Below are 14,069 nucleotides of genomic sequence, written 5' to 3' on the forward strand. Positions count from 1 at the left end.
GGAGTTCAATATTTGGCAGAACACCGGCAGTTACCGGAAGTACTTGTGTTTTCGTGTGTAAAACGAAGAACACAGTGGCTCCTGTTAGCTGGATTATCTCTCATTCCTGCCACAGAAGAAATACTATGTTTCTAATCTCCAAGTAAGGGAATAACTAACATTTCAGGTGAGTCACAGAGAAGAGTTTCTCATTATTAGCCAGGGCGTAGGTTTATCCTTTAAAGCGAGCAGGTTATGTTAGCTAACGTTAGCTTTTGCTAGTCAACACTAGCTTGTATTCACGTTGTGTTTTCTCTAGAGTAGTTGTAATTATAAGAGTATTGGTACCTACCTTGGAAGCTATTTGAGAAAATGTTGATTATATTTTTCTTTGCATTCATAGTAACCCAGTTAAATGGCAAATGCTGTTGGTGACCTCACCTCTGCAAGATACCGTGACCACATGCGTATACTCGAAATGAAAAAAATTACTGGATGTGACGATGGTTTGACAAATTAAGTCTCATGTCACTTTCCGAGCTTTTTGCTACATCTCGTGGCTTTCATCAGCATTTAGAGTTTATTCTGTTGTCATGGAGATGGTCCTGGATGCATCTTACCAATTGCTGTTTTTACACTTCCTCAACCGTCTTGGTATTTTATTTGTTCTGATAACCAGAGATGTCCATGTCCCACCTGTATGGGCGGAGAGGGGAGGAGGAGGAGGAGGGTGTGGAGATTGAGAGCTTTGAGGTGACAGACTGGGACATAGCCAACGAGTTCAACCCAGACCGCCGCAGACACAGGCAGACCAAGGAGCAGGCCACCTATGGTATCTGGGCTGACAGGGACTCAGATGAGGATGAGAGGCCAAGCTTTGGAGGCAAGAGGTAAGGCATAGGTTTGTTTTGTTGCTGCACCAAAGTCCCATCTTAGTCAGCCCGAGAGGAGTAGTACGCAGAAACACCACCAAGTGTTTTTAAACAGTAATATACAAAAATGAAAGAAGTGTTTTTGTCTTCTCTAGATCTAAGGACTACAGTGCTCCAGTGAACTTTGTGAGTGCTGGTCTCCGCAAGACTGCGGCTGAAGAGAAACAGCAGCAAAGAGGAGAAGGCTCTAATGATTCTGACGATGATGCTCCCTCAGCACCTTCCCCTCCTCGCAGCATTGCGCCCAAAAAACTCCAAATGGTAAATTCTGTCATATGTTTCTTAGCCAATTACAATGTTATAGGCAACAGAAGATTATATGAACAATGATATGATTTATTTAAGTGTATTGTTATTAGCAGGGTAATTTCCGCGGGAACCAGTCACAGAGGTTTGCAGGTGGCATACAGTCTGGACAAGGCATTGGTACCTGGGAGAAACACACAAAAGGAATTGGACAGAAGCTTCTGCAGAAAATGGGCTACCAACCCGGCAAAGGCTTGGGCAAGAATGCACAAGGTGGGTAAGCTTGAGGAGGCTGTTTTATTGAACTGTTTAGTAAGACTGTGTGTTTTAAAGGAGCAAAAGAGTAGAATTGATGTACTTTGACATGTCACTCTCTTCTTGGTGCAGGTATTGTAAACCCTATTGAGGCGAAGGTTCGTAAAGGCAAGGGAGCAGTGGGTGCTTATGGCAATGAGCGAACCCAGCAGAGTCTTCAGGATTTTCCGGTGGTTGACTCAGATGAAGAAGAGGAAAAGGTAATGTTGAAAAAAATTCGTCTTTGCCTATGTTTTTATCTAGAGCTACTGTTATATAGCAGAAATGGTTTTGTCAAGTCAGTCAACATTATTTTGACACTTTTCTCAATTCCTGTCCATGTAGGAGTTTCAGAAGGAGTTAGGCCAGTGGCGTAAGGATCCTGCAGGGTCCGCTGGAAAGAAGAAACCCAAGTACTCCTATAAAACCGTAGATGAGCTGAAGGCTAAAGGCAAGCTGGCAGGGCGGAGCACAGCAGCATCCGCTGGAGAGCTGGCACAGGTCAAGGTATGTTAGACTCCTCCATTAACACTGATTTGCTCCATTCTCCATTCTGGGAATGTTATCAGGGCACTATGGCTTGGATTTGGAATTGGGCTGTAATGTTGTGATAAACCTCAGGAACTTAATCAGTACAAGCCCCTGTGGCTGCTTTTTTTTCAGAATCTCATTTAACCCATACCTCTACCCATCACTAGGTAATAGATATGACTGGAAGAGAGCAAAAGATATACTACAGTTACAGTCAGATGTCCAGCAAGCACAGTGTCCCAGATGAAGGTCCACCAAGCATGTCCACTCGGGATCAGAAAGGATCTGGCTTTGCTCTGCCTGAGCTCGAACATAACCTGCAGCTACTGATAGACCTTACGGAACAGGACATATTACAGGTATGGGGTGTATTAACAATCTGAGGCTTGTTTTATGTTGTTGTGGTTTCTATAACTTTTCCATGTAATATTCTGCTACGTCTACCACATACTGACATATTTTCTCTTTTTCTCATCATTCTGTAGTCTGCCAGACGTTTGCAGCATGAAAAAGATGTAGTTGTGTCTCTGAGCCATGAATCACGAGCGCTGCAGAGCAGACTGGATGCAGAGCAAGATGCCATCCAGAAAATGGAGGCCGTACTGGCGCTGGTTGACCGTTTTCCTTCAGGGGAGACGGCACCTGGGGAGGGACCCACCCTGCAGGTGTCTATATAGTCAACATGATTCAGTTTATTAGTTCCTGCTCTGTTTTCAAATCCACAAACATAATCCATTTATGTGCTTTCCTCCATCTCTGTTCAGGAGTGTGCCCGGATCTTTGAGACGTTACAAACTGACTATTATGAAGAATACAAGACAATGGGGTTGGCTGACCTGGCTACGGCTGTTGTTCATCCGTTACTTAAAGAGAAACTTCGTTCCTGGGACCCACTGAAGGTATGCTTTTGCAATTATGTTCTTTGGACGTAACTACAGTAACTACTACATACTATAGTACTACATGATATAGTAATGATATAGTACCAGTTCTGAGACTTTTCAATTTAACTTTTTCAGGACAGTTCTTATTGTCTGGAAGACATCGGTCAGTGGAGAGCAATCCTTGAATCCAGAGACCTCCACTCCAGTGCCCCAGACTCAAATATGGACCCCTACCACAGGTCATTTTAAACAATCACACACTCAGCTCTCATGTTTGTATGTACTTACTAGGTGTAGCAGCCTGTTTTATACTGTATGTGTTTTTGACAAGTGTGTGTCCTTTCTTTCTTGTTCCAGACTGCTGTGGGAAGTGTGGATCCCAGTGATGCGGTCCTGTGTGTCAGGCTGGCAGCCTCGTATGGTCGGGCCAATGGTGGATTGCGTGGAAGTGTGGGCTCCTCTTATCCCCCTGTGGATCCTGGATCACCTTTTGGAGCAGCTGATCTTACCCCGGCTACAGCGAGAGGCAAAACACACTTTATCCACTTGAAGACAGATTTACTTAGATGTCAAGAAACTCCCATGGTTTTGGTCATCTCACATAATTTACTTGTGGATAATAATAATTGGCTTCAGCAGTTTTTTCCTTTTTGTTTCCTGTTCGATAGGTGGATAACTGGAATCCTTTAACCGACACAGTGCCCATCCACTCCTGGATCCACCCTTGGCTGCCTCTGCTCCAATCACGTCTAGAGCCTCTGTACCCGCCTATCAGGAGCAAACTGTCCAACGCATTGCAACGATGGCATCCCAGTGACACCTCGGCCAGGCTCATCCTGCAACCTTGGAAAGATGTTTTCACGCCAGGTGCATGGGAGGCCTTCATGGTGAAAAACATCATCCCTAAACTAGGTATGTCTTCATCAGTAATAACCTTAAGGATGTCAGAGCAGTGAGAGAAAATGTATTTCCCTGTGTTCCTCTTTTCCTTCCCTGTCCCTCTTTTTCATGTGATGGTTCCTGTTTCCCTCCACAGCTCTGTGTCTGGAAGAGCTGGTTATCAACCCTCACCAGCAGCAGATGGAGCCATTTCATTGGGTGATGGACTGGGAGGGCATGCTCTCCCCCTCCAGCCTTGTGTCCCTGCTGGACAAAAACTTCTTCACGAAGTGGTTGCAGGTCAGGGAACATGCTTACATAGTAAATTGTTTACAGAGTTATTAAGATGTTATTAGCCACATCTGATTATTTTATATATTTAATTTGATTACATCTTTGTGGTGTCTTTCTTTTGTTGTTGATTATAGGTGCTGTGTTCGTGGTTGAGCAACAGTCCTAACTATGAGGAAATCACTAAATGGTACCTCGGTTGGAAAAGCATGTTCAGTGACGTTTTGTTGTCACAGCCACTCATAAAAGAGAAATTCAATGAAGCTTTGGACATCATGAATCGTGCAGTGTCTTCAGGCATGGGTTAGTATTGTATTCCGTTTCAGGATTTAAATACAATAAAAATATAGGACAGAAGTCTTTTTATAAAATAATGATAAGAAAACAGTAATGCACTTTGTTTTATCTACTGAACCAAAAAATATTACAATTCTTTTTCTTATCCACAGGTGGATATATGCAACCTGGTGCAAGGGAGAACATTGCATATCTCACACAGACAGAGAGACGAAAGGACTTCCAGTATGAGGCGATGCAGGAGCGCAGGGATGCTGAGAGTGTGGCTCACAGGGGCATCAGCGCTGGTGTGCCAACTAACTTTAAAGACCTTATCCAGACCAAAGCAGAGGAGAACAACATTGTCTTTATGCCTTTAGTGGCCAAACGGCACGAGGGCAAACAGCTGTACACATTTGGCCGTATTGTCATTTACATAGACAGAGGGGTTGTGTTTGTGCAAGGAGAGAAGACATGGGTGCCCACATCTTTGCAGAGTTTGATAGATATGGCCAAGTGAGGGTGGACTGACTAATTCTCTGGTCTGCCAAGTGTAAAATAGTAAACTGGGCAAGTGTTTACTTTTTATATATCTCAAGTATACTGATCTTTGCCATATGTGACTTTGTAAATTTTCAGCGTCATTAGAATTGTGAATAAACCATTTTTGAATGTATGTGGTCTACTTGTTGCTGTTTTAATCAGAGATTAAATCTACATATGTTCAAGTACTTTATTTACATTGCATAGTATGTATAGTTGTATTTGTGATAGTTGGTTTTCAGAAGGTTTTGCATTCAACACACACATATCTCATTATAAGTAAACTCAGCTTTTGGTAGAAATACTGAATACAGGGTGGTACTAGAGGTCATTATATTTATGTCCATGTACAAAAACACACATTGATGTTATGTTTATGTATGCGACTAATTTCTAAATGATTTCCCTCAGTCAAGGTATTTCAACTTAAACTTTTGAGTAAATTTGTTTTTTCTTAATTTTTCTGTTTGTATGGGATAATCTAACAATAGACATAAGGATACTTAATGAAGCTGTATTATATTTATTTTAGTGTACTGTTTTTTTTTTTCTCCAATGACTTGGTATTTACATTTGTTTTACTGTAGGTGGCAGTGTAGCTGCTGTAGGGTTTTTGACACGACAGGGCTTCCGTCCATAGTCAGCGCTTAGCGGTGAAACAAAGTATCTTGTACATGTGCATTTGCACACGATTTAATCATTTCAGACGTTTTTCTTCATCCCTGAGGTAAGTGGATATTTAAAGATATTCCATCAAACACATGATATATTCACGATTTGCTATCTGTGATTGAGAACCCTCTTTCATGAGCCGACAAGCTAACAGTTGTTAGCCAATGAGCTAACCAACCTTAGCTATCACAGAGCTACTACAGTGCTAACAGTGGCTAGACGGCTAATATGGATATGTTGGTGGCACGTACGTTACTGTAGCAAGCGCTTTCGCGGCTTGTGTTTATTTTAATCTGTGTATTCTATATATCCCCGGTCTGTATCCAGCCACCTATGTCGTCGGAAGCTCTGAAGAAGCGAAAGTCGAAGGTTCTCCGCAGTGAAGGAGGAACCCCAGAGATGAAGCGAGGTCGCGGAGAGGGAGACCCGCAGGTAGAGTCAGCACACCGCCGGGAGGGAGTAGATGAGGGGGTCACAGGGGCACCAGTGTGCCGTAATCTGTCCGAAGTACAGAAAGACCAGACCGGGTAAAGGTCCTGTGTCAGACATCCTTACAAGCAAAGTGTCACTGGAAGAACTAATAACTTTCCACTGTAGCGAGCTTTAAAGTTTGCACATTTTATTTGTAAAGATGTATTAAATTAATATTTAGATTATAAAATACTAAGACCGCTGAATCACACAGTAAGATGTTTCTGGGTGTACAAAATATAATCTTGCTCATAAGGCAGAAGTCCGCAGAACCGTACATTTCAGTTTAGAAATGATCAGAGCTGAATTAACAGGTCCTGGTCAATCTGAATAAAAACTGGGTGTTTTAAACAGCGTCCAATAGTTGCATTTTTCATTTGACTGTGGGATTTCTGTATATCTTACAGGGGGTTTGTGTCCTCCACCTATTTACTTTGGACCAGCATCATAGGAAAATCTACAATCTAATCTATTTTTGTGACTGGGATGAAGGTCCTTGTGTGACTCAAACTCAAATCCCTTGTTGATAAATGCACAGTGGGAATACTAGGTTGGATGTGCATAGTCTTTATTTAATCACTTTATTATTACCAACCAGATAACTAGGTATTGATTTAGAATAATAAAAGTATGAACAATCAGTACTGAAGTTTGAGTCTAGTTCTGTGGCTTGAAATTTGGGATCTCACTTAACTCTGTCACTCATCGAGTCCTTGGACTTCTCACAGCATCAAGAAAAGTGGCCTCAAGTTTAAGCAGGACTGAAAGGGGCATGTTATACTATTCATATTGATGTAGTATCTTTTATTTTTTTTAGGATGTACGCGTGTACAGTGAGGAGGTGGAGCTGGATGGCAGGGACCCTGAGCAGGACTTTCTGCAGTACAAAGAGTCATGTGAGAGTTTGGCTACTCTCATGAGTGAGATCCAGGACCTTAAAGCCAATGGAGCCAAGGACGGGGTAAGAATCATACTTTCAAGATACACTAATATATTCTGTCATTATAGACTCATTTCATTGTCAGTGATAGTCTAGGCATGTTACAGATTAGTTACACTCATCAAGGTGATTTCCTGGTTTGCCACTGTAGAGACAAGTATATAGCCCCACCACTGAAACTTTATACATACGGTTTGTAGTATTGGCAAATCAAATGCATCATAACATTGTATATATGATCCCTATATAGATGATTCTATGCCTTTACCGTAATAATGAATTCTAACTAGTTGTATCTGTTGTCAGTGTGCCGAGGTCGAGCAGAAACGTATGCAGAGCTGCATCCACTTCATGAATCTGAAGAAACTCAATCGTCTGGCTCATATGCGACTAAAGAGAGGCAGAGACCAGACACACGAGGTAACTCCCACACGACTCCTTTAATGCAGTTCTGTGTTGATGAGGTATTAAAAGAAACACCAGCTTAGGTTAAGTTCACTCTATTCCATTCATTTGCTGAAAAAGTGCTGCCTCAACTCCCTTTTGTGCTAAAAAGGAAGGTTGAACTCATAGCACTTTTTACTTATTTTCTACTTATATTAGTTTCTACTTATAACACCTAACTACAGTTGCTCCGACTGTCAGCAAAGAGAGTTTAGTTTTATGGTTCGATTCAGATGCAAATTCTGCTCATTGACCCTTGTTCTTATTGAATCCTGGTTCAGATTCCTTGCATATTGGTTGTTGTGTCATGGTGACCTGAGTCGTGTTTGCAAACCAGCATTAATCACTGTCTTTCTTTCCTCCACCCAGGCAAAGCAGAAAGTGGATGTGTTGCACCTTCAGTTGCAGAACCTGCTGTATGAAGTGATGCATCTTCAGAAGGAGATCAGCAAGTGTCTGGAGTTCAAGTTAGTACACAATATAACAGCTTTTACTTGTTGCAGTGTACTTCAGACAAAGCAGCTTTACTCATGTGAAACCCTAGTTTAACATTACAACAAAAATAAAGCAAACTTTATTTATTTAGAACTTTAATTGAACTCATTGCAAATTATGGTCACATAATTAGGCCTAGAAGTGAGGCCCCCACCACAACAACCACTCTGTATGAGAATGTAGTATATTAAGTCAATGAATATGAACTCCAATGAAAAATAATTGCTCAGCTCAAAAGATACAGAAAAATTGCATAAAAAAGTTGCTCCGTTAGAGTGATGCTTGCAAATGTGGCTTCTTAATTCCTATGTCGATTGTTCATATTGAGATTATCAGGAATGCATTTTTCACAATGGCAGTTAACTTCTGTTTCCCCGTCCCAGGTCTAAGCATGAGGAAATAGACTTGGTGTCTGAGGAAGAGTTTTACCAGGGGGCCCCACAGGAGATTTCCAGGCCCCACCTCACAAAAAATGACCCCCACCAACTCACACTGGCCCGACTGGACTGGGAGCTAGAACAAAGAAAGAGGTACCAGCACACAGCATTGTGCATTAGCAGCATGTTGTGGTCAAAAAATCAATCTTGACTTTTTTGGAAGCACAGATCAGTTGTTAAAAGTTTGTTTGGATACAGGTTGGCAGAGAAATACAAGGAGTCACAGGCCACAAAGGAGAAGATCCAGAAGAGCATCGAGGTGAAGAAGGAACACCTGAGAAGCTTACAGCCTGGACTGAATGCCATCATGCAGGTATAACAGCTGTTTGGGTGCCATATTATGAAGGTTTTGTCTTCTGAACTTTGATCACAATGCGTTTTGAAAACGTGTCCATTTATGACATTAACTGATTCATTTATTTGCTTATTTATTTCTAAAGATAGTCCCATTCTTCATTGAAGTCAAGGTTAAACTGCTGTGCCGCCACAGGGCACTATGCATGGATCCTCTGAATGATTTAAACTCTGTCTTCTTTCTCAGGCATCTCTCCCAGTGCAGGAGTACCTGTCCATGCCTTTTGAACAGACTCAGAAACAGACTGAGATTGCTCGCCATCTCCCTCCACCTCTGTATGTCCTGTTTGTTCAAGCCAATGCCTACGGCCAGGCCTGTGGTGAGTAATCATCAGAGAATATCCAAAGTTTTAAGACAAAATAGAGTTTTCTTAATGGGATTCAAGCACTGATTGTTAATTTTTATTTCCATTTCAGACAAAAACCTGACTCTGTCTATCAGTGGTGATGTGGATGAAGCCAAGGCCTTGTCCAAACCACCAGAAGATTCCCAGGGTACAAACACTTTTATATATATATATGCACATATTCATATAAGCATACAAATGCATAGTTTTTTTGACCAGCTCATTTTTTCAATTGTTCAGTATTTCAAGATGTTATGTTTAGAGATGCATTCTCATCTAAAGAAACATAAAATCATTTGTTCTGTATCATCCAGATGATGAGAGTGATTCAGATGCAGAGGAGGAGCAAGAGAAAACGGTGAGTCTCAGGCTGGGCTTTTCTCCTAAAACACACACACACTCTCACACTCACACTCACACTCACACTCACACTCACACACACACTCAGTTCAGTGAGTGCAGCGATTTTGTAATACACCTATTTCTGCACCGGACACACAAACTGTCCCTGAAGGCCTAGCTGTCACGCATTGTGGCAGGTTGGGGAGCAGCACCTATTGATCGCTTCCTGCATCTAGATGAGTATTAACGGGGGGATTCTGAGAAATTATTACCAAGAACGGCTAGGTGACTGTAACCTGAGCCCACTTAAGCACGCACACTCGGCACCAAACCAGTGCTTGTCTTTGTTGCTGAGACTGTCTGTCTGGATGTTTCTTTAGATCTGAAGTAAATATATATTTTCAAAATGATGGACTTACTCGGAATAACATTTCTGTATTTGATTTGCAATCTCTTGCTGTGTCTCAGTTCATTTACTTCCATACTTACACTTGCTATTTTGAGTGCATAAGTGTGCATAAGTGTGTTCACATTGGCAAGCACAACAACATGCAGTGTACTATAAGAACCTGGATAGTGCACTCAAAAGTGTAAACAGTCGCCACTGGGGACCACCAACATATTTTCAAACTTGTGTAAACTGCGGCACAGGAAGGAGGACACGTTGGTGCTGATGGAAGCGTAATTTCGCAGGAAAGTAAAACATTAATTTTTTCAAGTCAAGTGAGCAAAGCAGCTGGCAGATATTTTGGAGGGCACATGTTGCAGTCGTCATTTCTGGCGAGTGCACAACGGCAGTGTTTGAATTGGGACAACACTAATCTGTCCGAATTCATGCACTATCCCAGTTAGTATACTTTATACACAGTGTACTACATGTGAGTGCACAGACTGAAGTGTGTGATTTGAGACACAGCATCTGTCTGGCCATCTGCATATGAGAGCTCATCCGAAACGCTCTCTTCTTTTTCAATCCTTCACTACTTTCAGCCCTTCCTTTGAAATTCCATTTCCTCCTTTTATCTGTAATAGTAGAGGGCTTAAATGCTTGAGAGGCTCAGCGACTATCATGTTTCTCCTGTAATCAGCTGAAATTTGATGCAAATTGTTTTTCTAATTTATTTGATATGCCACAATGTCAAACGTACTTTTCGTTCATACATTTTTCATTCTCTCTTTGCTGCTCCCGTTTCCATGGCTTTTTATTGTCTGCTGTCTCACAGAAGAGGAGAAGGCCAACTACAGGCGGCCAGCTGGATGACAAGAGACGGGAGATGCTGAAAAGGCACCCTCTGTCTCTCTGCTTAGACCTCAAGTGTAAAGGTAACACAATCTGCATGTTGGATGTCTTTGTATGTCAGAGCCTGTGCAAAATAGGTCTATACATTCCTCCATCTTAAAGCAGCATGTTTAAGCCCAAATATTTACAATTCATCTGCGTTACGTTCCTTGTAATGCAGTCATGTATACTGTGTCATGTGGTAACTAACCTATCAGATAGTATGTAAAATAAAAAGAGTGTCCTACTCTGCTATGATAGCACACCACCACTTGACCCTCATGGTCCCTCTGCTGGCGATAACAGGAACAGTGATAGATTATAGGGAGACCTGCATTGCAGGCTTAGCTCTACCTAAGGGAGGAGGAGGGAAGGGAGGGGGAGAGGTGAGAGAGACGCTTGCAGCATCACGGGTCCGCAGCACCTACAAAAGGCTGTAAGCATATTTTCTCATCACCAGTCTTTCTCTGATTCCTGCTTTTATTGTAGTATCTTCCCTCTCCCCAGTTGTCCTCACTGCTGCCAGCTGCAGCAGGCATTTTACTGCAGTAAAAGTAAAAAGAGCAGAGTAGGTGTCTTTGAGTGACAGTGTCACTGAGTTCACTTGGGCTGCAGAGTGGAGTGTGAAAGATGACCCTCAGCATAGTATATATCCCCTGGGTGCTGCTATCATTCATCGTGACCACACCTTGTTATTGCTCTCTAATGTGCTGCAGTGTAAAGTGTAAACGCTGGGGGAGGTTCACTGGGAGGATTAGTGAAAAGAGGGTGCTTGAGGGAATAATGAATGAAGCTTCTAATGGATTAGTTCATCACCATGTGTTATCCACCTTGTCTCCACAGATGGCAGCATCCTCCATCTCTACTTCTACTACCTGATGAATCTGAACATAATGACAGTCAAGACCAAGGTCTCCACCACCACAGACCTAAGCACAGCCATCAGCGCGGGGTGTGTGTTTGTGTGTATGGACCTACACTTTCGTCTCCCTCTCTGTGTCACTGAAAGGAAAGTCTGATGATGTCTTCTTTTGCAGGGACCTGCTGAAATCAGACACTCTACTCAGCTGTCTCTACACCAGCGACCAGGGACGGGAAACACCCAATCCAGCTAATCGTTACCAGTTTGATAAAGTCGGGTGAGGATGTCAGATGACGAAGATGTTTAGGGAACAACACCTCTGGATTTAACAAAATCCCAGCATAACTAACCCCATCATTTCCTTTTAGGATTGTTTCCTTTGCTGATTATGTGGAGGAGCTGGGCCATCCCTACATGTGGGTTCAGAGTCTGGGAGGACTACATTTTCCCAGCGATGCTTCAGAGGTGTGTGCTGAAATTGAGCCTTGTCCCAGCAGAGCAAAGGTTCTGTGTGTTATAGTGGTATCATGTTGGCATGTGTTCATGTTTTTCCCAGGGTGTGCGTGTGGGCAGTTCTTTGAGTGCCAGCCACATGGAGAGCACCATGAAGCTGCTGAGGGGACGAGTCCAGTCCCGCTTGGCTTTGCACAAGCAGTTTGCCTCTTTAGGTATGTTATTTGTTTACAACTTTTCACATTAGATACTCCTAATGAACAGACTGTAAATTTCAACTGAGATTGTTTGTGCTCCTGTCCTCAGAGCACAGTATCATCCCGGTCTCCAGTGAGTGTCAGCACTTCTTTCCTGCCAAGATCATCTCCCGCTTAGCTCGCTGGACAACCATCAGTGACCAGGAGTACATGGTACTCACACAGACACACATTTACAGATATTTGGAATCACATGTACTGAAAGTGTTTGTCCAAAAGTGCACCTGGTGCAGCACATCTCACTGTGATATTTCTCTTCCTCTCAAGGATCTGCAATATACACGTCATGTGACTGAGGCTGGGCTGGCAAAGGAGACTGATCTGTACTTCATGGCAGTGGTTGAAAGAGGAACAGGTAGATACTAATCACTGCTGATAGAATTAGCTATCATTGATTACTTGATTTGAATTAGTTTTTGACTGGACCACAACAGCGGTGCCAGCCCTATAATCACGAATGTGCACCTGCATTTATTACTTGTACTCTTATCGCCTAAGGAGGTAGATGAATAACTAAACATAAGACACACCGAGCGACAGAGAGAGCAGGAGAGTGGGAGGGAGAGAGAGAAGCCATCGGCAACTGCTAAGCTAAAGAAATTAGCAGCTCTGAATAGCATGTAAACAACAGAAATGCCAGCAACCATAAATAAGACAATCTGCATGTCAGCACTGTCTTTGTCTTTAACTTATGTGTTTGGTGATTTTGTCAGACAATGTTGTGGGTATAAAATCAGAATTTTACCTGCTTGAAAATGTCTGGGAAGTTAACATGTAGTCTTAATGGGCTGTGTTTCTGTCACCATTTCATACCTGTGCTGTTGTCTGACAACAGTAACAGAAAAACATGTAAATGAACACAGCTTTTTCGAAATCGAGAGGGATTAAAATACTATGAATAAGAACAGAGATTAGGAGAGAAACAAACTGATAAAGGGCTGAAACCGGCTGACACTAGACAGAAAAGAACCCAATGATGTCTGTTTACAGCGGTTCTGCAACAGTTTTCAACTACATCCTCATTTTCGCACATTGAACATACGCGATCCAGCCATAGTGTTAGGTTTTGACCTAGTCTTATTTATAAACGAGCTGTTTGTATCTGTCCCTTCCTCTCAGCTCGTCTCCAGGCCGCAGTGGTGATGAGCCCCCGTTACCCAGAGATCTCTCCTCTTTTCTCCCTCTCCCTCAGCTGGAAAGGAGAGCGCAGTGGACGCACCGATGACAACCTTCGAGTATGAACTTATCAATAAAAGTTATTTACGTCCCAGACGCTTGTGCTCTGTTGCTATATGAGCTCATTTTCATTCAGCTCATGTCTTGTCCTGTTACTGACAACACACATGATTTTTCTCACGCTGACTCATCTTTAGGCCATGGAGAGTGAGGTCAATGTGTTCAAAAATGAACTACAGGGACCACGTCCAGGACACCAGCTCCTGACCAATCAGATTTCACGCTTGTGTGTCTGCCTGGATGTGTATTTGGAGACTGAAGGACAAGATGACAGTGTGGAGGGACCACGAGAGTTCCCCCGTGAAAAGATGTGCTTGCGCACTGTCAGGTACACAGTTACAGAAAGGAATTGGTACATTTTTTTTTACACACGTTTGGTCAGGGACACACTGAATAGATTTACCTCTGACATCTCTCTCTACCTCTTTTAATTTCAGGGGTCCAAATCGTCTGAAGCCATTCAAGTACAACCATCCTCAGGGCTTCTTCAGTCATCGCTAAACATGTATATATATGATTTTTCCTACTGTACTTAACAGCTCTAACTCCTCCAAGCTTACCTTTGTGACTCTTTGACACACAAGTATCCCTTTTTAAAAGTCTTTATACCGGTCTGGAAATAAAA

General features: G+C 42.5%; 2 protein-coding genes across 3 annotated transcripts; both read left to right on the forward strand.

Moving 5' to 3' along the window:
* The first annotated feature begins 63 nt into the window (after positions 1–63).
* Positions 64–4,969, forward strand: tfip11 (tuftelin interacting protein 11). Of its 2 annotated transcripts, none has more exons than XM_022754050.1 (15): positions 64–166; positions 659–869; positions 1,007–1,172; positions 1,271–1,430; positions 1,545–1,672; positions 1,797–1,958; positions 2,150–2,341; positions 2,468–2,647; positions 2,747–2,881; positions 3,002–3,105; positions 3,224–3,392; positions 3,535–3,778; positions 3,903–4,045; positions 4,174–4,339; positions 4,486–4,969. In XM_022754050.1, exons 2-15 carry the CDS (start codon positions 661–663, stop codon positions 4,830–4,832), a joined length of 2,505 nt encoding a protein of 834 aa, XP_022609771.1. In that variant the 5' UTR covers positions 64–166; positions 659–660; the 3' UTR covers positions 4,833–4,969. The 2 variants fall into 2 exon arrangements, with proteins under 2 accessions (XP_022609771.1, XP_022609779.1); XM_022754058.1 differs by having other exon boundaries at positions 1,274–1,430.
* Positions 4,970–5,483: 514 nt separating this feature from the next.
* thoc5 (THO complex 5) lies at positions 5,484–14,069 on the forward strand. The gene is made up of 20 exons (XM_022755530.1): positions 5,484–5,582; positions 5,855–5,959; positions 6,816–6,959; positions 7,245–7,358; positions 7,752–7,849; positions 8,261–8,407; positions 8,513–8,627; positions 8,856–8,988; positions 9,086–9,163; positions 9,330–9,373; positions 10,581–10,680; positions 11,480–11,588; positions 11,674–11,775; positions 11,867–11,963; positions 12,055–12,166; positions 12,258–12,361; positions 12,476–12,563; positions 13,328–13,443; positions 13,582–13,772; positions 13,882–14,069. The coding sequence occupies exons 2-20, from the start codon at positions 5,861–5,863 to the stop codon at positions 13,943–13,945; spliced, it is 2,055 nt and encodes a 684-aa protein (XP_022611251.1). The 5' UTR covers positions 5,484–5,582; positions 5,855–5,860; the 3' UTR covers positions 13,946–14,069.

This window comes from Seriola dumerili, unplaced genomic scaffold (genome assembly GCF_002260705.1).
Source record: "Seriola dumerili isolate Sdu_G_001 unplaced genomic scaffold, Sdu_1.0 BDQW01000017.1, whole genome shotgun sequence".
Taxonomy (NCBI): domain Eukaryota; kingdom Metazoa; phylum Chordata; class Actinopteri; order Carangiformes; family Carangidae; genus Seriola; species Seriola dumerili.

Bases quoted from the DNA above. Each gene is read 5' to 3' on its own strand.
- tfip11 (XM_022754050.1), top strand. From the start codon at position 661: ATGTCCATGTCCCACCTGTATGGGCGGAGAGGGGAGGAGGAGGAGGAG. The intron at 870-1,006 runs GTAAGGCATAGG...TGTCTTCTCTAG, and splicing joins CCAAGCTTTGGAGGCAAGAG to ATCTAAGGACTACAGTGCTC. The intron at 1,431-1,544 runs GTGGGTAAGCTT...TTCTTGGTGCAG, and splicing joins CTTGGGCAAGAATGCACAAG to GTATTGTAAACCCTATTGAG.
- thoc5 (XM_022755530.1), top strand. From the start codon at position 5,861: ATGTCGTCGGAAGCTCTGAAGAAGCGAAAGTCGAAGGTTCTCCGCAGT. The intron at 9,374-10,580 runs GTGAGTCTCAGG...GCTGTCTCACAG, and splicing joins AGGAGGAGCAAGAGAAAACG to AAGAGGAGAAGGCCAACTAC. The intron at 11,776-11,866 runs GTGAGGATGTCA...ATTTCCTTTTAG, and splicing joins TACCAGTTTGATAAAGTCGG to GATTGTTTCCTTTGCTGATT.